This window comes from Culex quinquefasciatus, chromosome 2 (genome assembly GCF_015732765.1).
Source record: "Culex quinquefasciatus strain JHB chromosome 2, VPISU_Cqui_1.0_pri_paternal, whole genome shotgun sequence".
In the NCBI taxonomy this organism is placed as follows: domain Eukaryota; kingdom Metazoa; phylum Arthropoda; class Insecta; order Diptera; family Culicidae; genus Culex; species Culex quinquefasciatus.
The window spans coordinates 54,589-81,445 of NC_051862.1; the positions used below are offsets into that span (position 1 = coordinate 54,589).

General features: G+C 39.4%; 2 protein-coding genes across 3 annotated transcripts; one reads left to right on the plus strand and one right to left on the minus strand.

Annotated features, from left to right (window-relative positions):
- Positions 1–14,445: 14,445 nt before the first annotated feature.
- On the minus strand, positions 14,446–20,440 carry LOC6040575 (caprin homolog). Its single transcript, XM_038254748.1, has 4 exons — positions 20,067–20,440; positions 19,623–19,805; positions 15,055–17,406; positions 14,446–14,813 (listed from the first exon to the last, which is right to left on the minus strand). Exons 1-4 carry the CDS (start codon positions 20,292–20,294, stop codon positions 14,724–14,726), a joined length of 2,853 nt encoding a protein of 950 aa, XP_038110676.1. The 5' UTR covers positions 20,295–20,440; the 3' UTR covers positions 14,446–14,723.
- Positions 20,441–23,538: 3,098 nt separating this feature from the next.
- LOC6040522 (phosphotriesterase-related protein) lies at positions 23,539–26,587 on the plus strand. Of its 2 annotated transcripts, XM_038256304.1 has the most exons (8): positions 23,547–23,674; positions 23,766–24,197; positions 24,258–24,509; positions 24,627–25,064; positions 25,123–25,343; positions 25,409–25,574; positions 26,424–26,489; positions 26,547–26,587. In XM_038256304.1, the coding sequence occupies exons 2-6, from the start codon at positions 24,173–24,175 to the stop codon at positions 25,544–25,546; spliced, it is 1,074 nt and encodes a 357-aa protein (XP_038112232.1). In that variant the 5' UTR covers positions 23,547–23,674; positions 23,766–24,172; the 3' UTR covers positions 25,547–25,574; positions 26,424–26,489; positions 26,547–26,587. The 2 variants fall into 2 exon arrangements, with proteins under 2 accessions (XP_038112233.1, XP_038112232.1); XM_038256305.1 differs by lacking the exons at positions 26,424–26,489; positions 26,547–26,587 and having other exon boundaries at positions 23,539–23,674; positions 25,413–25,573.
- The last annotated feature ends 270 nt before the right edge of the window (positions 26,588–26,857 follow it).

The following is a 26,857-nucleotide window of genomic DNA, read 5'->3' on the forward strand; positions in this document are numbered from 1 at the left end:
CTCCAGGACCTTCATTTCACCCCGAAAAATCGACCCAAAGTTTTGGGGTGATCGAGTGCGCAACGCCAAATTACTCGTTATACCCCCTAGAACAATCCCCTAGAACATCATACCCACCTCAGAAGTCGATTTCCTACCTCAAAATTCACCCCCAAAACTTACCCCAAAAAGTCCGAAAAACCCCCGGAAAATGATCGCCTCACTAAAATCCGACCCCCCCAACACCACCCAAGTGACCCCCCACCCGTACCCCACACTGCTTGCATGCAAGCTGCCGCACCCAGGAAAAAAAAAGTGTTGAATTCGCCCAAACTTGCGCGAAACATGCATGTTTTAACATTGTCATTTTTCACCCACTTCCGTAAGTCCCCGCGCTTTGGGGTCTTCAGAGCTTTTGTTCGTCTCGACCAGACGCAACTTTTCTTCTTTGACACCAACTCTCCAGGACCTTCATTTCACCCCGAAAAATCGACCCAAAGTTTTGGGGGTGGTCGAGTTTGCAACGCCAAATGACTCGTTATACCCCCTAGAACAATCCCCTAGAACATCATACCCACCTCAGAAGTCGATTTCCTACCTCAAAATTCACCCCAAAACTTACCCCAAAAGTCCGAAAAACCCCCGGAAAATGATCGCCTCACTAAAATCCGACCCCCCCAACACCACCCAAGTGACCCCCCACCCGTACCCCACACTGCTTGCATGCAAGCTGCCGCACCCAGGAAAAAAAAGTGTTGAATTCGCCCAAACTTGCGCGAAACATGCATGTTTTAACATTGTCATTTTTCACCCACTTCCGTAAGTCCCCGCGCTTTGGGGTCTTCAGAGCTTTTGTTCGTCTCGACCAGACGCAACTTTTCTTCTTTGACACCAACTCTCCAGGACCTTCATTTCACCCCGAAAAATCGACCCAAAGTTTTGGGGTGATCGAGTGCGCAACGCCAAATTACTCGTTATACCCCCTAGAACAATCCCCTAGAACATCATACCCACCTCAGAAGTCGATTTCCTACCTCAAAATTCACCCCAAAACTTACCCCAAAAGTCCGAAAACCCCGGAAAATGATCGCCTCACTAAAATCCGACCCCCAACACCACCCAAGTGACCCCCACCTGTACCCCACACTGCTTGCATGCAAGCTGCCGCACCCAGGAAAAAAAAAGTGTTGAATTCGCCCAAACTTGCGCGAAACATGCATGTTTTAACATTGTCATTTTTCACCCACTTCCGTAAGTCCCCGCGCTTTGGGGTCTTCAGAGCTTTTGTTCGTCTCGACCAGACGCAACTTTTCTTCTTTGACACCAACTCTCCAGGACCTTCATTTCACCCCGAAAAATCGACCCAAAGTTTTGGGGTGGTCGAGTTTGCAACGCCAAATGACTCGTTATACCCCTAGAACAATCCCCTAGAACATCATACCCACCTCAGAAGTCGATTTCCTACCTCAAAATTCACCCCAAAACTTACCCCAAAAGTCCGAAAAACCCCCGGAAAATGATCGCCTCACTAAAATCCGACCCCCCCAACACCACCCAAGTGACCCCCCACCCGTACCCCACACTGCTTGCATGCAAGCTGCCGCACCCAGGAAAAAAAAGTGTTGAATTCGCCCAAACTTGCGCGAAACATGCATGTTTTAACATTGTCATTTTTCACCCACTTCCGTAAGTCCCCGCGCTTTGGGGTCTTCAGAGCTTTTGTTCGTCTCGACCAGACGCAACTTTTCTTCTTTGACACCAACTCTCCAGGACCTTCATTTCACCCCGAAAAATCGACCCAAAGTTTTGGGGTGATCGAGTGCGCAACGCCAAATTACTCGTTATACCCCCTAGAACAATCCCCTAGAACATCATACCCACCTCAGAAGTCGATTTCCTACCTCAAAATTCACCCCAAAACTTACCCCAAAAGTCCGAAAAACCCCCGGAAAATGATCGCCTCACTAAAATCCGACCCCCCCAACACCACCCAAGTGACCCCCCACCCGTACCCCACACTGCTTGCATGCAAGCTGCCGCACCCAGGAAAAAAAAGTGTTGAATTCGCCCAAACTTGCGCGAAACATGCATGTTTTAACATTGTCATTTTCACCCACTTCCGTAAGTCCCCGCGCTTTGGGGTCTTCAGAGCTTTTGTTCGTCTCGACCAGACGCAACTTTTCTTCTTTGACACCAACTCTCCAGGACCTTCATTTCACCCCGAAAAATCGACCCAAAGTTTTGGGGTGATCGAGTGCGCAACGCCAAATTACTCGTTATACCCCCTAGAACAATCCCCTAGAACATCATACCCACCTCAGAAGTCGATTTCCTACCTCAAAATTCACCCCAAAACTTACCCCAAAAGTCCGAAAAACCCCCGGAAAATGATCGCCTCACTAAAATCCGACCCCCCCAACACCACCCAAGTGACCCCCCACCCGTACCCCACACTGCTTGCATGCAAGCTGCCGCACCCAGGAAAAAAAAGTGTTGAATTCGCCCAAACTTGCGCGAAACATGCATGTTTTAACATTGTCATTTTTCACCCACTTCCGTAAGTCCCCGCGCTTTGGGGTCTTCAGAGCTTTTGTTCGTCTCGACCAGACGCAACTTTTCTTCTTTGACACCAACTCTCCAGGACCTTCATTTCACCCCGAAAAATCGACCCAAAGTTTTGGGGGTGGTCGAGTTTGCAACGCCAAATGACTCGTTATACCCCCTAGAACAATCCCCTAGAACATCATACCCACCTCAGAAGTCGATTTCCTACCTCAAAATTCACCCCAAAACTTACCCCAAAAGTCCGAAAAACCCCCGGAAAATGATCGCCTCACTAAAATCCGACCCCCCCAACACCACCCAAGTGACCCCCCACCCGTACCCCACACTGCTTGCATGCAAGCTGCCGCACCCAGGAAAAAAAAGTGTTGAATTCGCCCAAACTTGCGCGAAACATGCATGTTTTAACATTGTCATTTTTCACCCACTTCCGTAAGTCCCCGCGCTTTGGGGTCTTCAGAGCTTTTGTTCGTCTCGACCAGACGCAACTTTTCTTCTTTGACACCAACTCTCCAGGACCTTCATTTCACCCCGAAAAATCGACCCAAAGTTTTGGGGTGATCGAGTGCGCAACGCCAAATTACTCGTTATACCCCCTAGAACAATCCCCTAGAACATCATACCCACCTCAGAAGTCGATTTCCTACCTCAAAATTCACCCCCAAAACTTACCCCAAAAAGTCCGAAAAACCCCCGGAAAATGATCGCCTCACTAAAATCCGACCCCCCCAACACCACCCAAGTGACCCCCCACCCGTACCCCACACTGCTTGCATGCAAGCTGCCGCACCCAGGAAAAAAAAGTGTTGAATTCGCCCAAACTTGCGCGAAACATGCATGTTTTAACATTGTCATTTTTCACCCACTTCCGTAAGTCCCCGCGCTTTGGGGTCTTCAGAGCTTTTGTTCGTCTCGACCAGACGCAACTTTTCTTCTTTGACACCAACTCTCCAGGACCTTCATTTCACCCCGAAAAATCGACCCAAAGTTTTGGGGTGATCGAGTGCGCAACGCCAAATTACTCGTTATACCCCCTAGAACAATCCCCTAGAACATCATACCCACCTCAGAAGTCGATTTCCTACCTCAAAATTCACCCCAAAACTTACCCCAAAAGTCCGAAAACCCCGGAAAATGATCGCCTCACTAAAATCCGACCCCCAACACCACCCAAGTGACCCCCACCTGTACCCCACACTGCTTGCATGCAAGCTGCCGCACCCAGGAAAAAAAAGTGTTGAATTCGCCCAAACTTGCGCGAAACATGCATGTTTTAACATTGTCATTTTTCACCCACTTCCGTAAGTCCCCGCGCTTTGGGGTCTTCAGAGCTTTTGTTCGTCTCGACCAGACGCAACTTTTCTTCTTTGACACCAACTCTCCAGGACCTTCATTTCACCCCGAAAAATCGACCCAAAGTTTTGGGGTGATCGAGTGCGCAACGCCAAATTACTCGTTATACCCCCTAGAACAATCCCCTAGAACATCATACCCACCTCAGAAGTCGATTTCCTACCTCAAAATTCACCCCAAAACTTACCCCAAAAGTCCGAAAACCCCGGAAAATGATCGCCTCACTAAAATCCGACCCCCAACACCACCCAAGTGACCCCCACCTGTACCCCACACTGCTTGCATGCAAGCTGCCGCACCCAGGAAAAAAAAAGTGTTGAATTCGCCCAAACTTGCGCGAAACATGCATGTTTTAACATTGTCATTTTTCACCCACTTCCGTAAGTCCCCGCGCTTTGGGGTCTTCAGAGCTTTTGTTCGTCTCGACCAGACGCAACTTTTCTTCTTTGACACCAACTCTCCAGGACCTTCATTTCACCCCGAAAAATCGACCCAAAGTTTTGGGGTGATCGAGTGCGCAACGCCAAATTACTCGTTATACCCCCTAGAACAATCCCCTAGAACATCATACCCACCTCAGAAGTCGATTTCCTACCTCAAAATTCACCCCCAAAACTTACCCCAAAAAGTCCGAAAAACCCCCGGAAAATGATCGCCTCACTAAAATCCGACCCCCCCAACACCACCCAAGTGACCCCCCACCCGTACCCCACACTGCTTGCATGCAAGCTGCCGCACCCAGGAAAAAAAAGTGTTGAATTCGCCCAAACTTGCGCGAAACATGCATGTTTTAACATTGTCATTTTTCACCCACTTCCGTAAGTCCCCGCGCTTTGGGGTCTTCAGAGCTTTTGTTCGTCTCGACCAGACGCAACTTTTCTTCTTTGACACCAACTCTCCAGGACCTTCATTTCACCCCGAAAAATCGACCCAAAGTTTTGGGGTGATCGAGTGCGCAACGCCAAATTACTCGTTATACCCCCTAGAACAATCCCCTAGAACATCATACCCACCTCAGAAGTCGATTTCCTACCTCAAAATTCACCCCAAAACTTACCCCAAAAAGTCCGAAAACCCCGGAAAATGATCGCCTCACTAAAATCCGACCCCCCCAACACCACCCAAGTGACCCCCCACCCGTACCCCACACTGCTTGCATGCAAGCTGCCGCACCCAGGAAAAAAAAAGTGTTGAATTCGCCCAAACTTGCGCGAAACATGCATGTTTTAACATTGTCATTTTTCACCCACTTCCGTAAGTCCCCGCGCTTTGGGGTCTTCAGAGCTTTTGTTCGTCTCGACCAGACGCAACTTTTCTTCTTTGACACCAACTCTCCAGGACCTTCATTTCACCCCGAAAAATCGACCCAAAGTTTTGGGGGTGGTCGAGTTTGCAACGCCAAATGACTCGTTATACCCCCTAGAACAATCCCCTAGAACATCATACCCACCTCAGAAGTCGATTTCCTACCTCAAAATTCACCCCAAAACTTACCCCAAAAGTCCGAAAAACCCCGGAAAATGATCGCCTCACTAAAATCCGACCCCCAACACCACCCAAGTGACCCCCACCTGTACCCCACACTGCTTGCATGCAAGCTGCCGCACCCAGGAAAAAAAAAGTGTTGAATTCGCCCAAACTTGCGCGAAACATGCATGTTTTAACATTGTCATTTTTCACCCACTTCCGTAAGTCCCCGCGCTTTGGGGTCTTCAGAGCTTTTGTTCGTCTCGACCAGACGCAACTTTTCTTCTTTGACACCAACTCTCCAGGACCTTCATTTCACCCCGAAAAATCGACCCAAAGTTTTGGGGGTGGTCGAGTTTGCAACGCCAAATGACTCGTTATACCCCCTAGAACAATCCCCTAGAACATCATACCCACCTCAGAAGTCGATTTCCTACCTCAAAATTCACCCCCAAAACTTACCCCAAAAAGTCCGAAAAACCCCCGGAAAATGATCGCCTCACTAAAATCCGACCCCCCCAACACCACCCAAGTGACCCCCCACCCGTACCCCACACTGCTTGCATGCAAGCTGCCGCACCCAGGAAAAAAGTGTTGAATTCGCCCAAACTTGCGCGAAACATGCATGTTTTAACATTGTCATTTTTCACCCACTTCCGTAAGTCCCCGCGCTTTGGGGTCTTCAGAGCTTTTGTTCGTCTCGACCAGACGCAACTTTTCTTCTTTGACACCAACTCTCCAGGACCTTCATTTCACCCCGAAAAATCGACCCAAAGTTTTGGGGGTGGTCGAGTTTGCAACGCCAAATGACTCGTTATACCCCCTAGAACAATCCCCTAGAACATCATACCCACCTCAGAAGTCGATTTCCTACCTCAAAATTCACCCCCAAAACTTACCCCAAAAGTCCGAAAAACCCCCGGAAAATGATCGCCTCACTAAAATCCGACCCCCAACACCACCCAAGTGACCCCCCACCCGTACCCCACACTGCTTGCATGCAAGCTGCCGCACCCAGGAAAAAAGTGTTGAATTGCCCAAACTTGCGCGAAACATGCATGTTTTAACATTGTCATTTTTCACCCACTTCCGTAAGTCCCCGCGCTTTGGGGTCTTCAGAGCTTTTGTTCGTCTCGACCAGACGCAACTTTTCTTCTTTGACACCAACTCTCCAGGACCTTCATTTCACCCCGAAAAATCGACCCAAAGTTTTGGGGTGGTCGAGCTTTGCAACGCCAAATGACTCGTTATACCCCTAGAACAATCCTAGAACATCATACCCACCTCAGAAGTCGATTTCCTACCTCAAAATTCACCCCAAAACTTATTTGAAAAAGTCCTAAAAACCCCGGAAAATGATCGCCTTTTAAAATGGACCCCCAACACACCCAAGTGACCCCCACCCGTACCCCAAACTGCTTGCATGCAAGCTGCCGCACATGGAAAAAAGTGTTAGAATTCCCCAAACTTGCTAAACATGCATGTTTTAACATTGTCATTTTTCAACACTTCCGTCCCGCGCTTTGGGTCTTCAGAGCTTTTGTCGGCTTGACAGATGGCAACTTATCTTCTTTGACACCAACTTTCCAGGACCTTCATTTCAAAGAAAATTGACCAAAGTTTTGGGGTGGTCGATTTGCAAAGCCAAATGACTGTTTTACCCCTAAACAATTCTCTGAACATCATACCAAATTTTGAAGTATTTCCTACCTCAAAATTCACCCCAAAACTTATGCAAAAGCAAAATATGGAAAATTATGAATAAATACCACAAGTGCCCCAATGTCACATGCTTGCATGCAAGCTGCGCACTTTTGGAAACAGTATTTTATCAAATTGCGCTAAAATGATGTTTTAACAATGCCAAATTTCAAACTTGAGGGTAATTTTGGTATTATTTTGGTATCAAAGTATTTTATCAAATTCCCTGAAACTTTTCTTTTTGACCAATTTTCCAGGACCTTAATTTTGCGCTAAAAATCGACCCAAAGTTTTTGGTGGCCGAATTTCAAACGCTAAAATTTTCTTATACCCCTGAACAATCCCTAGAACATCATACCCATTTCAGAAGTCGATTTCAAATACCTCAAAATTCGCCCCCAAACTTACCCCAAAAATCCGAAAAACTGCAAAATTTTGCCTAAACTAAAATCCGACCCTATAAACCCAAGTGACCCCCACCTGTACCCCAAACTGCTTGCATGCAAATTCAACCCAAAAAAATTTTGAAATTCGCCCAAACTTGCGCGAAACATGCATTTTTAACATTGTTTTTCACCCACTTCTAAGTCCCCGCGATTTTAGTCCAAAACTTTTGTATATCTCGAAAAGACGCAATTTTCTTCTTTGACATCAAAATCTCCAAAACCTTCATTTCACCCCAAAAATTGCCCAAAGTTTTGGGGTGTCGAGTTTACAAGCCAAATGTTCGTTATACCCCTAAACAATCCCTAGAAATCATACCTCAAAGTCGATTTCTACCTCAAAATTCACCCCCAAAACTTCCCCAAAAAGTCCGAAAAACCCCGGAAAATGATCGCCTCTAAAATGACCCCAAAAACCACCCAAGTGACCCCCACCTGTACCCCAACGCTTGTATGCAAGCTGCTCACCCAGGAAAAAAGTGTTGAATTCGCCCAAACTTGGGAAACAGCATGTTTTAACTTGTCATTTTTCACCCACTTCCGTAAGTCCCAACGCTTTGGGGTTTTCAGAGCTTTTGTTCGTCTCGACCAGAATCAACTTTTCTTCTTTGACACCAATCTCCAGGATTCTTTCAAGAAAATGGACCCAAAGTTTTGGGGTGGTCGAGTTTAAACGCAAATGACTCGTTATCCCCAAACAATCCCCTAGAAATCATCAAATCAAAGTCGATTTCCTAGATCAAAATTCACCCCAAAATTACCCCAAAAGTCCGAAACCCCGGAAAATGATCGCCTCACTAAAACCGACCCCCCAACACCAGTCAATGACCCCCACCTGTACAAAACACTGCTTGCATGCAAGCTGCGGCACTAGGAAAAAGTGTTGAATTCGCCCAAACTTTCAAACATGCCATGTTTTAAATTGCCATTTTTCACCCATTCTGAAATTTTTCCAACGCTTTGGGATCTTCTGATCTCGGCGATGTTACGTTTGAAAAAATGACTTTTTTGCAAAACTTACTGTTTGGGTTGATTCAAACAATGAGTAATGCTACATCCATGATGGAAGCTATCCAGATTGGATTAAAATTTGCGAATAATGTTGTTCTTACCCTGAAGTTTAATAATGGATTTAAGTAATTCCATCAATATATGAATTTTAATGCTCGCTCTAAAAAAGAAAATAGAAAATTTTACGAGTTCATAAGTCATTTCCTACCCAAAATTCAAACCAAAACTTATTTGAAAAAGTCCGAAAACCCCGGAAAATGATCAGATGATAAAATGACCCATAACATCCACGAAAGTGACTTATACACGTTACGTGACTTTGTTATGCAAGTGCGATACTTTAGGAAAAAAAGCTGCAATTTGCCCAAACTTGCGGGAAAATTATGATTTCAACATTGATTTTTCACCACTTTGGAATAATTTATTTCTTGGGGTTCTTCAGAGCTTCTGTTTCTGCCAGACACAACTCTTTTTCTTCTTTGATACCAACTATTCAGAGATCCTTCATTTACCCCGAAATTCGACCAAAGCTTTTGAGATGTTCAAATTTCAACCCCAAAATTCGATCTTGAGATATTCAATAGAACAATCCCTCGAAAATTTTTGTCACCTCAAAGGGATTTCAGGTCAGGATGCGTTTGGCGCACGTACAAGTAAGACTACCGTAAACATTTGTAATTATAACTCTGGACTCCAGCAACCAACTTTAACCAAACCAAACAAAACGTGTTTGTTATTGTTTACATTGCGTGCTCTTGTTTTTGTTTATTCAAGGTCAAACATTAAAACGCGTAAACGGAACGTCAAAATGGCGGGTGAGACAAGATAGCACGACGACGTCGAATTGATTTGGTTTTGACAAATCAAAGTCAGTATTGTGGTTCTTTAGTGACTCATGCTGATTTTGATTCTGATCACCTTCCAGTAACATTTTCACTTTCTCATGAAGCAGTTACCAGACCTAATAGTTCTGTGTTTAATTACCACAAAGCTTATTGGGACAGGTATCAGCATCATATTGAGAATAATTAAAATCATGATTTTGTTTTAGAAACCAAAGCTGATATTGATTCAGCCTTGGAATCTTTAACTAATGCAATTTTGGATGCTATTGAATATTGCTATTCCTAAAGTCCAAGTCAAATTTGATTCTCCCATTATTGATGACGAATATTGCTATTCCTAAAGTCCAAGTCAAATTTGATTCTCCCATTATTGATGACGATCTTCAGCTTCTGATTCGTCTGAAAAATGTTCGCCGAAGACAGTATCAACGTTCTCGTGATCCTGCACTGAAGCGAATTCAAAAAGATTTGCAAAAGGACCACAGATTCTATCTCCTGCGAAATGAAAAGTTCGCAAGAGATGTTGAACAAATTAAACCTTATTCAAAACCTTTTTGGAAACTTTCCAAGGTTCTTAAGAAACCTCAAAAACCAATCCCTTATATAAAAAATGGTGATAATATTCTATTAACTAATGGGGAGAAAGCTCAAAAACTTGCTCAGCAGTTTGAGAGAGCTCATAATTTTAACTAAAATGTTTTGAGTCCTATTGAAGATCAAATTTCAATAGAATTTCAGAATATTGTTGACCAATAATTTTCATCAGATGAAGTTTTGAATACGGATCTGAATGAAATAAAATCTATTATCAAAAAATTTAAAAATATGAAAGCCCCTGGTGAGGATGGCATTTTTTACATTTTAATTAAAAAAATACCAGAAACAACTTTGAGTAGCTTGGTCAAAATTTTCAACAAATGTTTTGATTTGACATATTTTCCCAGTAGTTGGAAAAATGCCAAAGTAATTCCGATTTTGAAACCGGACAAAAATCCTGCCGAAGCTTCAAGCTATCGGCCCATAAGTTTGCTTTCATCTATTAGTAAATTATTCGAAAGAATAATTATTAATAGAATGATGACGCACATTAATGAAAATTCAATTTTCGCTGATGAGCAGTTTGGATTTCGCCTTGGGCATTCAACTACTCATCAGTTGTTGATAGGGGCTATTCTACTGGCGCTGCTCTTCTAGGCATAGAAAAAGCATTTGACAGTTTTTGGCATAAAGGTTTGATTGCAAAATTGACAAGGTTTAATTTTCCGATTTATATCGTGAAAATTATTCGTACGCTGCAGGTATGCTGCAACCTTCCATCGGATGAGGAAGTAAAATGTCGGTCCCGGCCTTGGTTGTTAGGCCGTTAAGTCATTCCAGGTGTAGGAGTTGTCTCCATGCCATAAGTACAAACAACACACCAAACCAAGCCTACTCCGGTGGAATCGCTGGCGGCGGTTGGACTCCCAATCCAAAGGTCGTCAGTTCAAACACTGGGGTGGAAGGTTCCTTGGAGTAGAAAGAGGTTTGGGTGCTCTCCCCATTCAAGCCTTCGGACTCCTAGGTTCGAGCAGAAACTTGCAATAGAGACCACAAAAGACCCGGGGGTCGTTAATGTGGATGGTTTGATTTTTTTGAGGTATGTTATCAGAATAACAAATCTGATCAACTACCTGAACGTGTTGGCGCATTTTGGGTCCAATTTTATACAATATTTTTACTTCTGACTTGTCTGATACATACATGACTTGCCTGATGATGAAGCATCTCCGCCAAAGGTAGAAGCCTTCGTGTCATTACAAGAAAATTACAAAAAGCATGGATATTTTCAATTCTTATTTGAAAGAATGGAAAATTACTCCAAATGCTGCAAAAACTCAACTTATTATTTTCCCCACAAACCAAGGGCTAATTTTCTTAAACAAAAAAGTCATCACATTATAAAGATGAATGAGGTCAATTTAAAGTGGGAGGATCAAGTGAAATATTTTGGACTTGCTTTTGACAAAAACCTTACTTACAAGGATCACATTGAAAGTATACAGGTTAAATGTAACAAATATATTAAATGTTTGTATCCACTTATAAACAGGAATTCTACACTTTGTCTCAAGAATAAACTGTTAATTTATAAACAAATTTTCAGACCTGCCATGCTTTATGCTGTGCCGATCTGGACAAGCTGTTGCTTAACCACACAGAAAAAAAAATGGTAATATTCATCAGGAAATGGTGACAGATTTTGTGGCAAAAAAATGATTAATTTAAATAGAGCTAATATTCAACCTACCAAATTTTCAACATTCCAAAATTCAACTTTTTTTTTCTGTGCAGGAAGAAAAAACTTCAGAGGATTCAGAACAAAATTCTGAAAATGATTCTGAAACTTCCTCCCTGGTTCAGAACCAGTGAAATTCATCAATTAGCCGAAGTTGACACTTTGGATGTTATGTCCAGTATACAGTATGTGAAAAAAGTATTTACACCCCTTGAGCACTATGCACATTTTGTGATGAAACATGTTAAAAAACTTTAAAGTTTGACAGGAACATAGTACTACGTTTTGTTCAGAAACTCATGCCAAACATTTTGCTACAAAAAGCTCATGAAAAGATGATTTCTATAAAAAGTTATATAACAAGTACTATTACGAAAATAAAAAGGTGCAAAAGTTTGTACACCTTTCGAAAAATTATCATAAATAATGTTATTTGTTGACAAATCACCATAAATCCAGTCTCAACTCCAAATAGGCATCCTTGACTGATTAAAAATAATTTGGATTGAATATAAAGTTTACTAACTACTTAGTATAAAAGTTTATATAACTCTGGAAATTCTATATAAAACTTATCTAAACTTAATTTTGCAAACTTTTAATTCAAATAAATGTCAATATATTACCATAGAATTGCTAAATAAACATTTTGGAGTGGGTATAACACCGTTTTGGGGTATTTGTATCGATAGAATAGATTTTCGTTGGAATTTCGTACCAACCCGGAATTACGTCGTCGGAAAATCCGCCGGCATCCGAACCGGTCCACAATTCTTAAGTCAACCTATGTGGCATCGGAAAGGGCATAAAATTTCCGATCTTTTGATACCCATACATCTAGGTTTTCTATAAAACCCACGTTTTTAAATACCTGGGCAAAAAGTAAGTTTGATCCACGAGAACAAAAATTACGAAATTCCATACATTTTTGGCAGATTGCTCAAACAAAACCATAACAACGTTTTTACCTAGGTATTTAAAATCGTGGGTTTTATAGAAAACCTAGATGTATGGGTATCAAAAGATCGGAAATTTTATGCCCTTTCCGATGCCACATAGGTTGACTTAAGAATTGTGAACCGGTTCGGATGCCGGCGGATTTTTCGACGACGTAATTCCGGGTTGGTACGAAATTCCAACGAAAAATCTATTCTATCGATACAAATACCCCCAAAACGGTGTTATACCCACTCCAAAATGTTTATTTAGCAATTCTATGGTAATATATTGACATTTATTTGAATTAAAAGTTTGCAAAATTAAGTTTAGATAAGTTTTATATAGAATTTCCAGAGTTATATAAACTTTTATACTAAGTAGTTAGTAAACTTTATATTCAATCCAAATTATTTTTAATCAGTCAAGGATGCCTATTTGAAGTTGGGAGACTGGATTTATGGTGATTTGTCAACAAATAACATTATTTGTGTTAATTTTTCGAAAGGTGTACAAACTTTTTGCACCTTTTTAGTTTCGTAATAGTATTTGTTATATAACTTTTATAGAAATCATCTTTTCATGAGTTTTTTGTAGCAAAATGTCTGGCATGAGTTTCTGAACAAAACGTAGTACTAGGTTTCTGTCAACATTAAATTGTTTAGATGTTTCATCACAATATGTGCATAGTGCCCAAGGGGTGTAAATACTTTTTTTACATACTGTATAATTGATGCATTTCGACAAAAATTATTGCAGTCTTCAGCTGCATTGATCCGCTCTTTATATACACAGAAAAAAAATCATGGTAATATTACATCTGGGAAGGGGTACATCTTTTATGTAAGAAAAAAGGTGTAATTTTACCTCTGGAAATGTGTAATTTTACCACTTTTCTTGTGTAATGTCACTTTTTCAGTCTAAATTGAGGTAAAATTACATCATAAAAGAGGTAATATTCAACCATCCAAAATAACAGCTTCCAAATTTCCATTATTTTTTTCTGTGTAGTTTATAAGTTAGTTTAAAGGTATCCCTTTTCCCTTTTGTACATGTAGGCCCTCCTACATTTGAAATCACTGAATAGCGAAAGCTACAATATTTCATGAATAAATGAAAGTTGCTAGTATTTAAAATTGAGGTGAAAAGTCATCGATTGTAATTGGACACTCAATATTATTTTAACTGAATAAATGTACATGGATGAGAAAATCTAAATAAATATAAATTAAAAAAAATCTATCAGTTCCTCTCAGATTCCAAAATATCTAATTAGTTTTCTTCCAATTAGTTTTCCTTCAGTTAGTATAACTCGCCTTCACACAAAGCCGTCGCTTCTGGTTTGCACCGGAAGCAAAGCAAGATCGCCCCAACAGCTGGACACCGAGTTGCGGCTGAGGCCAGCAAAGGCCAAGGGACCATCCATAAACCACGTGGACACTTTAGGGGGTATGGCGATTGTCCACGCTCCATACAATTTTTTTTTTCAATCTAACTAACCGATAAAATTTTTTTTTGTATGGACAGTTGGGTTTGATTGATAAGAAAATCTGCCGATCAACGGTGGCATAGGAAGGCTTTTTAAAAACACAGGAAAATTTGTATCACAAACGCACGAAATAAAAGAGAAATTTTCGTATAACTAAAAAAAAACACATCAACGATGATAAAGGAGGGACTTTTTTAAGCAGTTTTCAATCTAACAACCGATAAAAATCACAAACAATCACCATTCACAACTTAGCCTATGCCACTATTCAATTTTAATGTATGCAAAATCCTGATTTTTTTAACTCTGCACACAAACACAACCATTCTCTCGCACTGGTGGAACATCGTTATATCAGATTTCGGCATCAAGAAAAATATGTTGTTTGCATTTTACACTCAAAGTGTTTATTCAACGGCTTTCATTATTACTGTATGCATAACTGGATGAAAAGCAATATTTAGTATAATACGGTATATGATGTATTTTATTAATCTTCATAATTTGTCATTTTTATTATGCCAGAATTTCTGAAACGGTTCACCTACCATACAAATACAGCAACCATGCACGTGCATATCAAGTATGTATTACCATTGAGAAATTGATAAGGGTTATTTCATTTTAGCATTCGTAATATTTATGTGGGTGGGTTGTGTGTTTTACGCGTTCAGTGTGGACTGTCCTCTAGAATTTGAGCCAGAACTTCCTCTCGGTCCTCCATAATTGCCGTTTCCGGAATGGTTACGTTGCTACAATATTAAATAAAACTCTATTAAATCAAACACATTAGAACTAAGACGTCGGGTCTTCATTAAATCAAAGCAAAACAATTGTGAAGGACCCAAACACGAAGTGTAAACAAAGAGTTTTTTGATGTTTGCTTTAGGAACGAGCTGGATAGACACTCCGGTTTTGGCCAAATTACATTGTTTTGCTAGGATTTTTGTACTTGCATATTCACGTAATTGTGTAATCTAAAAAGATAATTACCGATCGGGCGTTGGTAGGTGGTCCTGTGTTTCGGGTACTATTCACCGGACGATTTGAACGATAGTCTACAATTCCATCATTATTGTTATTTGTACCCGCAGTTTGATTATTCACTCCTGCTCCCATCGGTCCAAATCCACTACTGCGTGCCGTTCCATTTCCATTACTTTCCGGGCGGCTTTTGAACATAGAACTTCGTTGGTGATACGAAGAATTTGTTTTATTAGATCCAAAACTGCTACTGTTGTTTTGCTGATAATATCTTTCGTTGTTTTTAAAAAATGTTGACGTCGTATTGTTCATTTCATTCTCTGTTGTAAATCGTGGCTGCGAATGATTCGCTTTAGTATCGTGAATGCTATTACTGTTTGATACAAAGTTAGTTGTTGTGGTTCCATTGTGCTCTAACCGATTCGTAACACCAGTACCAACTGAACTACTTGAGTTTGAATGGGGCTTTTGGTGATGCGATTGCCTTGATAAAACAAATTGACTATTATCGAGAGTACAGTTTTCGCTGCTGGAATTTATAAGCACAGGACTGCTCGTCCATTGCTCATCGGGCTTGGCCAATGTTGCGGTAAAATCGGTGCTACCGTTCCATTCATCACGTTGCTTTGTCTGCTGCATAGTTTTAGTTGACTGATTGATAACTAAATTTTCTGATAATTTCATTGCTGATTTGAGCTTTTCTGTTGGAGTATCAACTACCAGTGTTGACATTTTTTGGACTATGTTTGTTCCTACAGTGTTGGTTGAATCGTGCATTCCTTGCATAAGTGAAGGAAACTGTTGAATACTGGAGTTAAAAGAAGAACTCAAAATTGAACTTGTTTGATTTGCATTCCCGGCAGTTTGGTTCATTTTTACGTTTTGCTCAGGCTGTCTTTGAACTTGTGCGTGGTTTTGTAGTATTTGTTGCTGCTGATGCTGCGGCTGTGCCTGTACGTGGTTCATGTTTTGAGCATTTGGGAGAACAGTTTGCGTTGAAACAACAGTTGTGTTACACGACGTAAATCCTGGAATGTGGTTCAATTCATTTGTTTTCGAAACAATCAGTGGTTTGACGGTCGTTTGCTGTTTTACACCTGTGTGCTGGCCACTTTGTGGATGCATGTGATTAAAGGTACTGCCACCGGCGGTTATAAAAGGTTGATTGCTGAATGTAGATGACTGCAACGTTTCTGACGGTAGCTGATGTTGAGTTGACGAATTTGCCGGGTGGTTTGGTTTAATTGTTGATTGATTATTTGGCTGCATGTTTGTTGAGCTATTCAAATGATTTAGATTCATTTGAGATGGTTGCTGTTGTTGCTTCGGAACTACTGGTTTAGATGTTGCCAAATCGTGTGAGATGACGGAGGTATTCTCATAACGACCCGGTGTTGCAACAATATCTGGCTTGTCGATTTCAGACTCTTGCAAAAAATAAAAATTGGCAGTGCCAATAACTTCGTGAATTGGTCGCATTTGCTGTTGAATGTAATGCTGTTTGAAATAGGCATGCTCAACTGCTTGCACCGTAGTTGCACTTAGTTGATGTCCCGGAACTGATTGCAACGGTGAGACTGCCACAGGTCCAGAGGGAATTACTGGTGCCGCATGTTGAATATTTATAGCGTTTGTTTGCACATTTCCACAGTTCGCACTATTCGTAGAATTGGAAGGTGGAATAAGTGCTGCCAGTACAGAACAAGTGTCAGTGGAATTAGAAAATGGCGCCGAATTATTCCTTAACGAAGATTGTTGAATTGGAAAGGATGGAGTAGGCACTGCTTCAGCTGCTGGTGCCTCTGTAAATCCATACGATCTGTTTACTTCATTGCTGTTTGTTGAAGTAATATCTGTATCGGCAATAATTGATGGTTTCAAATTCTCAGCATCGACGTTCGCACAAATATCGTTTGGTTTAATCTCACCAACAGGTTCGCTTGTATCTGCTGGGGTAGTTTTTCCATCCTTGTCAGCCTCAAGTTGTTCTTCAACGACAATCAAATCTTTCTCAAAATACCCGCAGTTTTGAATCTCATCGATGACATTTTTAATGGATCCATAAGTAGATTCATTGAACGACTTGTTTCTGCCGTCAACAATAGCCGACAAATGATCCGCTGCTTGTTTAATTGTAGTGACAAACGTTGGCTCTGCAGTGTTTTCAGGACGCTTCGGCTGGACGACTTCGTAGATTTTCTCAAGCACCAGTAAATCATCGTCTGAAACCTTGCATGCTCCATTTTCACCATTGACAAAGTCGTTACGCACCGTTTCCGTACAAATTCGTTTAAGAACATCTTGAATCACTAAAACTTCACGTATTTTTGCATTTTCTTGCTGAGCTCTCACGAATGCGCTCTGGAAAAAAAGTGAAACTGTATTATTCAATCAAATATTTAAGTGAATTCGGTTGAGTTGCATTTGTGTAGTCATTGTCATAATATTAATGCAAAATTGGGTGAAATTGAATTTCCGTGAGCCCATGTTAACATAAATGTTCCATACGTATTTCCATTACTTTTGAGTCTATATATCCAGGAAGACATTAGATCTATTTCCGTACTGCAGAATTCTGCAATTCTTCACAAAATCGGCAGCAGAGCGTTCCCGTACTCTTCTGCACTAAAAGTTACTTTTTTTCAGGAAGAACTCTTGCAAAGAGAGAAGCAGATGTAGCAGTAACACCGTTCCCGTACTTTTCTACAGGTAGTTTTTACTCTCTTCTGCTGGTAAATGTCATTTTCCCTATTTTTGGTTCTCATGCAGCAACTGCTGCACAAGATAGAGTTGTAGAAAAGAACGGGAATGCGCTGCAAAAAAGTTACTTTTGCTGGCTGCAGAATTCTGCAATTCTGCGGGTACGGGAATAAACCTATTTTGCAAAAAGGCAGTGGTGGTTTTCCAGACTATTGACATCGTTCCTTAGGATGCCACTGAATTTATAAGGCTATGCCGAGCGCTATAACAAAATTATGTACAACATCCAATCGTTCATATATTTTTGTGTATTTCGAAGGTTATTTTGTATTTTTTTTCCTTCAGTAGATTTATTCGATTCTTTGAGCACCCACAAACTCTGTACCGAACTGTGAATTAATCAGCTGTTGAAAAGTAGTCCACATCTCGGCTTAGGATATTAACCTCTCACAAAAAAACGAAGTTGACTTTATAGCTGTCGACCACCACTGCTAGAACCAACCACTAGTGTCTTCCTTTTATTTACAAGGACTTCGCCGCCCTAGGCTCCTAAGTGTATAAATGTATGGCACGCAGCGACGGCGCCGAATACCCATATTTACACAAAGTATTGTTGAGCGCCCGCCGCGGAATTCGCACCGGCGACCTCTGGATTGTGAGTCTAGTGCGCGGTCTGATTGATCCACACGGCCGGCGATTGATCCACTTTTCACAAGTAGTGTTTAAACAACGAATTATATTAAATGAATTTTTTTTCTATTTTATGGTGGAAAATATTTTGAATTGAATATTAGGGTGGGTACGGATTTTGAAAAGTTCTCAGATCAAGTTCTGGTGTGGTTCCCCTTGTAGGGCATACCCAAAGGGACTCTCACACCAAATTTCAGCTCATTTGGTTGAAAACTGGCTTGTCTCAAGCGGGTTCAATTTTACATGGAAATTACTATGGGAAATTTTGAATTTTCGTTCATTCGCTCCTACAGGCCTGGGGAAAACATGTAGAAACTTCTAGGATGGCCAGAAATGAGCAGAATCGTCTGGAGAACAACTTTCCCTAAGAGACCAGGTCGATTCGTTCAACCCCCATCGAGCTCAACGGCAATACATCCGGGGTTTTCGGAACCAACGGTTTTCCCCAGAAAAGCAACAAATTTTCCTTAGCATGCTATGAATGCTTGATGAACACTGCGACGCCACATGTCAAACAGTTACCACGTGGACTAGCATCGCCTATAAAAAATTACTTTTATTACTTTTTGAACCATAGAATTAAAATTTATGGTGATCCTGATACTATTTAACTGTATTCTAAACCTCCAACTAAGAAAAAAAATGTTATGGTGCAAATTTTACAATCACATGGTAGCTGTTTGACATGTGGCGTCGCGGTTTTCATCAAGCATTCATAGCATGCTAAGGAAAATTTGTTGCTTTTCTGGGAAAACCGTTGGTTCCGAAAACCCCGGATGTATTGCCGTTGAGCTCGATGGGGTTGAACGAATCGACCTGGTCTCTTAGGAAAAGTTGTTCTCCAGACGATTCCGCTCATTTCTGGCCATCCTAGAAGTTTCTACATGTTTTCCCCAGGCCTGTAGGAGCGAATGAACGAAAATTCAAAATTTCCCATAGTAATTTCCATGTAAAATTGAACCCGCTTGAGACAAGCCAGTTTTCAACCAAATGAGCTGAAATTTGGTGTGAGAGTCCCTTTGGGTATGTCCTACAAGGGGAACCACACCAGAACTTGATCTGAGATTTTTTTAAAATCCGTACCCACCCTATTAAATATTTAAATAAATGTATTCTAACTAACACTTCACTATCATACACATACCAATATTTTAATGATTAAAACATTTAAAAAAAAATCTACTTACTCGTTTTGCCTCCTTCTTTGCCTCTCTATTGGCTACTGCTGCAATCGATTGAAACTGCTTACAAAGCTCTCGTGTTAGCTCCAGCGAGGCCAAACATTCGTCATACTTAGAGACAGCTACTTTTTGATCACTAGTTAGTTTCTTTCCGGATTTTTCGATGGTTTTATACGACTCGAGTTTGTTCTGCAGAGAAAAAAATATGAAGCTTCAATGTTTCAACAGAAGTAAGCAAAGGAAAGCAGAAGTCCATTCATATTGTACGTATGTTCAAACATGGCGGCTCAGTGCAAAATAAAATGATTGCCTTTCCATGAAGCAAATTCAAGCCAGAATAAGTTGAGGCAGTAATTAATTTAAGTTATTAATAATATTTCAAATTATTAATCATCTTCTGAAGAAAATTAAAAAAAAGAAATATCGAGTTAAATTTTTAAAAAGTCATACCTTTCGTTTTTCCAGGTTACGGATTTTGTGTTCAATTATCAGAATTATTTGTTGCAATGGATTCGCCGGTTGATCCTTGGTATTCCCGTTGTTGACGACAGCGGGATTAGTAGTCTGCTGGGTTTCTTTAATGCTATTGAATCCTTCATTTCCTCCACTTTCAATCGCGTTATGAATTGACTCGGGAGAGCCGCTTTTGTTATTTTCTAAGACTTTAATGCTTGGCATTGTTATAACCCGCAAATAATACTTTGAACTGCACTTTAAAACAGTATTAATCTGTTTAAGAGAAATTTTTTGAAGAAAATGTAGTAATGCTCTGCAAAGCAGCGAAACTAACAACCACTCAGCATTCAAGACAAAGAGAATCTGTCGAGAAATATCGAATGCGACTGCCCATGTAGCAAAAGCATCTCAATCGCCATTTTGTAAGGGGACGCTTAAACGGTTATATGAACTACCTAAATATTGGCTTTTATGTTAACAGAGAGGTAGGCAGGTTTCAGTAGTGGTTATGCATAATGTATTTTCCAGGTAGATAAAATGGACGCGTTTGAACCATAATTTTGCTCTAAATGCAAAAATGAATTATTATGGGTTTTACTCATTTGATTTTTAAAAATATAGCAACAAAACCAATCCAAAATAGTACCCAAAATCCAAAAAGTACCGAGAGGAAATTCTGGTTCAAATTCCAAAGGACTGAAAAAATGTGCGAAAATGCGAAATTGTCAGTCACCTTAAAAACTTCTTGTTTGTATTTATTTCCGCAAGTTTTGCCTTCCTCGAAGATCTGACAACCCTATCATAAGTTATAAGTACTTTAGTGTTTTTAATGCACTTATTTTGAAGCTGGATCTCAGATATTTTGACTAAAGGTAAGTGTTGTTTATACACTTTTTTGAGGCTGTGTAGTGTATTCACTTTATGAATGCGAGGAAGGCACCAACCACCTAGAGGTGGATTAAGTAACGTTTTTTTCATTTTCATTTGCACAGCCAACCCCTTTTTGCATAAACCAAAATATTTGTTGAGTAAAATTTTTGAAGTACTTAACAAAACTAAGGCCGTTGCAAATATTTTTCAAAGTTTATGTCGCGGGGGCGTTAAAGTTGGCCTGAATAATCAGGGGGCAATTTTTTTTCGAGAAACTTCAAAATTTTAATGAAAATTAAAGTTTAATCAACTGAAAAAAATGCATGTTTCAGCGTTTATAATCATATTTAGCATGTTTGAACTCCTTTGAAAACATTTTTCATGAAATACCAATGTACAGTCCCACAAAAAGTTTTGTTTGCAACAAAAACCGTCAATACCTCGATGTTTTGAAAACTAATGATTGGAAAGCAACTGGACGCGTGTAATAGTAGTTTATGCAACAAGTTGAGAAAAGAGGATTTTTTCAGCACGAATCGTACATTTATCCAACGAGGTTGACCGAGTTGAATAAATACGACGAGTGATGAAAAAATAAAGTTTTGCAACGAGTTCCATAACGTCATGATTCGATTTCCCGGACGCTTCGAAACCCGGACACTTTATTTTGTTTTATCAATTATTTGGATATAAGTTCGCATTATGAATGTCAAAACTGTGTTATTTGATGAATTCTAACATCAACTTTCATTTGAAGTTTGTTCAAACGTTGTAGTTAATGCCAAAACAAATAAATTAAATAAAATTATAAGTTTACCAAAAATGCGAAACATTTCAACGGAAATATTTCATAGGCGTCCGAAGCACGGGAAAGGCAAAACAGAAATTATTTTTTTTTGATTTTCTTAAATTCTAGCCATTTTTTATATAAACTATCGATTGTTTTGATGTTAACAGCTTATTTGAGACCTAAAGAATGCGATTCACTAACATTTCAGTCCAAATTTGTGCGATTCATAAGCAAAATCGAGTGTCCGGAATTCGAAGCAAAAGTGTCCGGATTTCGAATCAGCTTTTATCAGTGTCCGTCATTTTAATTTTCAAATTCTGATAAAAAATTGTTAGAAAAGACATATTTTGCATGCATTCTCTTAAAACTGACTGTTTATACTAAATCCTGATGATATTTCTACATTTCCAACTTATTACATGATTTTTTGCCAGCTATAACAAAAATAATATGGTACTAAGTGTCCAGATTTCGAATCATGACGTTACAACTTTTTTTTGCAATTCCGAAAATACCCTTTGAACAGATTAATACGATAAATGTCCATGCATTGAGTCAATGAATCGTTTAATTAAAAAAATGTTGAAAAGTATAACTTTTCGAAACAAGTGCTGAAAAGTTCAACTTTTCAGCATCAATTTCAGTGCTGAAAAGTAGAACTTTTCAGCATTTGTTTTGAAAAGGGTTACTATTCGATTCTGTTATTTTTGGTATAGAAAAGTAGGCTGTTTCGTCGTTCAAGAATGACAGGAAAAGTAATTAGTTTCACAACGGAATTGCAAAATAGTAGTTTATGCAACTAGTTGCAAAAAGAAGTTTTTTTCAGCACGTACATTTATGAACCTCGTTGGATAAATACGACGAATGTCGATGAAATCAAGTTTTGCAACGTGTTCCATACAACATTTTTTTGCAATTCCGAAAACAACCCTTTGAACAGAATTATAAGTCAAATGTCCATATATTTTGTCAATGAATCGTTAAAAAAAAAATGAAAAGTATTATTTTTCCACTTGTCAGCATTTGTTTTGAAAACCCTAACTATTCGTTTCTATATTTTTGGTAGAGAAAAGTAGTTTCACGACGAAATCGCAAAAAATGCATTTTAAAACACTTTTTTCAACGAAATGTTGAAATCTCGGCTTGTAATTTCAATGTTGTCCTCACGCATTGAAAACAGTTTTGACAACCATTCGTTTAACTATTTTCAGTCAGAGAACGGTCATAACAACTGCTGCACAACATGATAGTTAATAATTAATACCATTAATAATCTTAATTTTAAGCTGTTTATGAATATTTTGACAGAATATCAAAGATGCCAAACAAACTTTACCAGGTTAATCCTAAATGTTGTGTGATCCGAACTATTGATAATATTACAAATAATGTTTAGAACTGAACATCTTAAAGTTCGGGAGGGAGAAAAATTCTCCTCTCTTCCCTCTATCCGACATGACATGGCTTCAAAAAATCGTATAAGGGTGAGTCGGGGTGGGGGGATGGGGCTCCCTTGGCTACGTGCCTGTAGTTTGTACTGATTGACTATATTTTATATACTAATGCAAACATTTCAAGTTCTCTATCTGTTTTAAGCGTTAAATCTATTTTGTGAAACAATGGATCATTGTCTGATGAAAACATATGATTTGTTATGGATTTTGCTTGAATACAATTTAACATTCATTATTTTCAATATGCGTGCAATTTGAGTAGGGCTGTGCGCATGGTCGATATAAACGTACGTATGAGACCTGCCTTGTATATAACACACACATTGAAACAGTTTTATTTGTAGTAGTAATGAGCACGCTTCTGATCGAATATGAACAGACCGTTTTAAGTATTACATATACCTATAATTTTTAATTGACAACAAACTTTTTAAAGACAAAAAATAACTTGTATCGGAATTTTGTTTTATTGAACAAATTGTACATGAGTAAGACATACTTTGGACAAAGCAGACACCGCCCAAAAATTACGTCTGTCGTAGGTAGCAGAACGTATTCAAAAAAGATTTTCTATTTCAGTTCAACCCAAACATAAATATTACGATTTTGAAGCACTTCTGCGGTCCCATGATCTCCCCTTAATCTTCAATTGTTTAAGTTGAAATAAATCAGTGATGATTTACTGCGCATGTTTGCATAAATGTCCCATATGCAAAAAACAGCAAGCTGAGAAAAACACAAGGCAAGTTTGTCCCATACAAAAAGGAAATAACTGGATTTATTCCAGACTTCGACAAAAAGGGCTGGATATTTTTGATTTTTCTGAAAGAACACCCGTTTTTTTTTGAGACATTTATGCGATCAGGGACAGATTACTGACACTTCGTTATCTGAAGAAACTTGATAAGAGCTAGCAAATTCCCATCATAAAGATGCAACACAGAGCAGTTTAATTCATAGCTGTGCTTCGTGCTTGAAGTGAAAACATGGAGAAACAAATTGTAAACAGCGGTAAGATTTTATACGAAAAGCTATTTAAATAAATAATCATCACATTTTTTTGTTTTCCAGTATGTGGGCCTATAGATCCCAAGTCACTTGGATTTACCTTAACGCATGAACATTTTTCGTTGGATTTTGAAAAGTTTTATGCATCACCTCCAGTAGGAGTAGAGGATTATATCGATGATAAAATAACACTGAGCAATGTGGGCTACGTTCGTCAATATCCATACAGTAGCCGATTCAATATAAATTTTCAAGATGATGAAACTCATCAGGCAGTATTGAAGGATGTTACAAACTTTAAGCATTCTGGTGGTGGTGAGTAGGTCAATTTTACATTCACACTGATGTATTTTTTGCAAAATAATGTCACATTTTTGAAACCTTGTACTATTATGAATATAAAAGACTATAGTTTCTATTTCTAAATTTTAGGAACTATTGTTGAAAATACATCTCATGGACTCAATAGAAATTTAGAGCTCATGTATCAAATTTCAAAGAAGTGTAATATTCACGTTATTGCTGGTACTGGACACTACGTTCAAGCTGTACAGACAGGTTCGGTGATAAATTCAACCATTGAGGAACTTACTGATCTATATACAAAGGAGATATTGTTTGGAGTACCTGTTGTTGGATGTGATGATCATGGTGGCCTCATTAAATGTGGAATCATTGGTGAAGTTGGTAGTTCCTGGCCAATAACAACATTTGAGAAAAAGGCCATTCAAGCTACTGCAGAAACGCAAAGCATTTTGAAATGTCCAGTATCTTTTCATCCTGGCAGAGATAAAAAAGCTCCTTTTGAGATTATTCGTTTGTACTTGGAAGCGGGTGGAAACGCAGATAAATGTGTCATGTCACATTTAGGTGATAAATAATTTGGTAATTGTTCTCACAGAGATAATTTCACTTTATTTAATTGCAGACAGAACATTACTACACGATGAGGATTTACAAGAGTTTGCAAATTTAGGAACATATTGCCAGTTTGATCTATTTGGAACAGAGTGCTCATACTATCAGCTAAATCCAACGAGCTATATGCAATCGGATGAGCAGCGATTGACCCACATCTTAGAGCTCATAAACGCAGGGTGTTCTGATAAGATCCTTATTTCTCATGATATCCACACAAAGCATCGACTGGTAAACCTGATAATATTAAAAAATAAAAACAAGGCAATTCAAATCTTATATTAAATTTTTTTCAGATAGAATTTGGAGGCCATGGCTTTGCCCATATATTAAATAATATTCTTATGCGGTTCTCATTGAAAGGTGTGGATTTGAACACAATCGACGATATTACCATTAAAAATCCTGCCAAGTGGCTACAAATGGAAGCTTAAAGAGTGATTGATAAGAAGCAAGAATACGGTAAGTTTACATATATCTAATTTTACTAAGGCAACATATTGTTGTATGAATAGAGTGGTTGTGGCTATACACAAAAGATTGTGGGCTGTTAAGATTTTTAAGATAGTACAGAATTGGCCACTGGAACCATGTTCCGGATCGACCAGAACGGTCCAGTTCTTTTAGCATGTTGCAACGTCTTGAATCCAACAGAATAGGCTTCTACTAGTGTCCAATTAATCAAACAATCTATTTTGAACTTTTGTGACCGGTTCCTGCTGCCCGGGAGAAGAATTGGCCTCTTTGGACCAGTAAAAAGGGCAAGATTCATGTCAAACTTCAACATTTTTCAAATCTTCTGCATGAGAAGTATTTTCAAAATCTAATAAAGAATTTAAAAACTTTTCTTTCGAAAATAGGAAAAATAAAAAATATTTAAAAATTTAACTTTAAAAATGCTTCTTATGCACAGGGTGTTTCAAAATAACACGATACGCGATGTAGGGGTAAGTGTGTGTGTGTCGGCCTGGGTTCGATCCCAGAAGGTCCCAGTGGCATTTTTCGAGACGAGATTTGTCTCATCACGCCTTCCGTCGGACAAGGAAGTAAATGTTGGCCTCTAACCTAGAGGTTAAGTCGTTAGCTCAGTCCAGGTGTAGGAGTCATCTCCCTGAGTCCTGTCTCGGTGGAGTCGCTTGTAGGCAGTTATACTCACAATCCAAAGGCCGTCAGTTTGAATCCCGGGGTGGATGGAAGCTAAGGTGTAAAAAGAGGAAGAATCTCGCAATCGAAATCGAGGCAAAGCTGTAGAGCGAATAATTTGATATTTTGATAATTGATGTTTATTTATTTGTTTATTTTGCCTTCTAGGTACGACGAAAAGCTATAATAAAATGTTATTTTTTAAATCGTGTGTTATGTTTTAAGAAATGAATGGTAAGTACTTTAATTTTTTTCTTCTCCATGAAAAATAAGTAGGCCCTTTGTTTTCAGTTCAGCTTTGACAGTGGACAATTTGACTATACATCCAGTTGCAAAATTTCTTCTTAAAAAAATCAATGAACGAGATTTATGAAACAGAGCAAGGTGAGGAGATTGTAGCAAGTATTCCAGACGAAACAGGATTGAATAATCATCAAAAAGTAGCATTAATTGGTGCATGGAGCTTGGTAAAAAAAGATATAATTTCACACGGAAGAAATATTTTTGTAAGGTAAGTCTAGCCTACGACGATTTTTTGCACTGATAATGATTGCATTATAGACGTGTTATGGATTTTTTTCTAGGTTTTTTGAAGAACATCC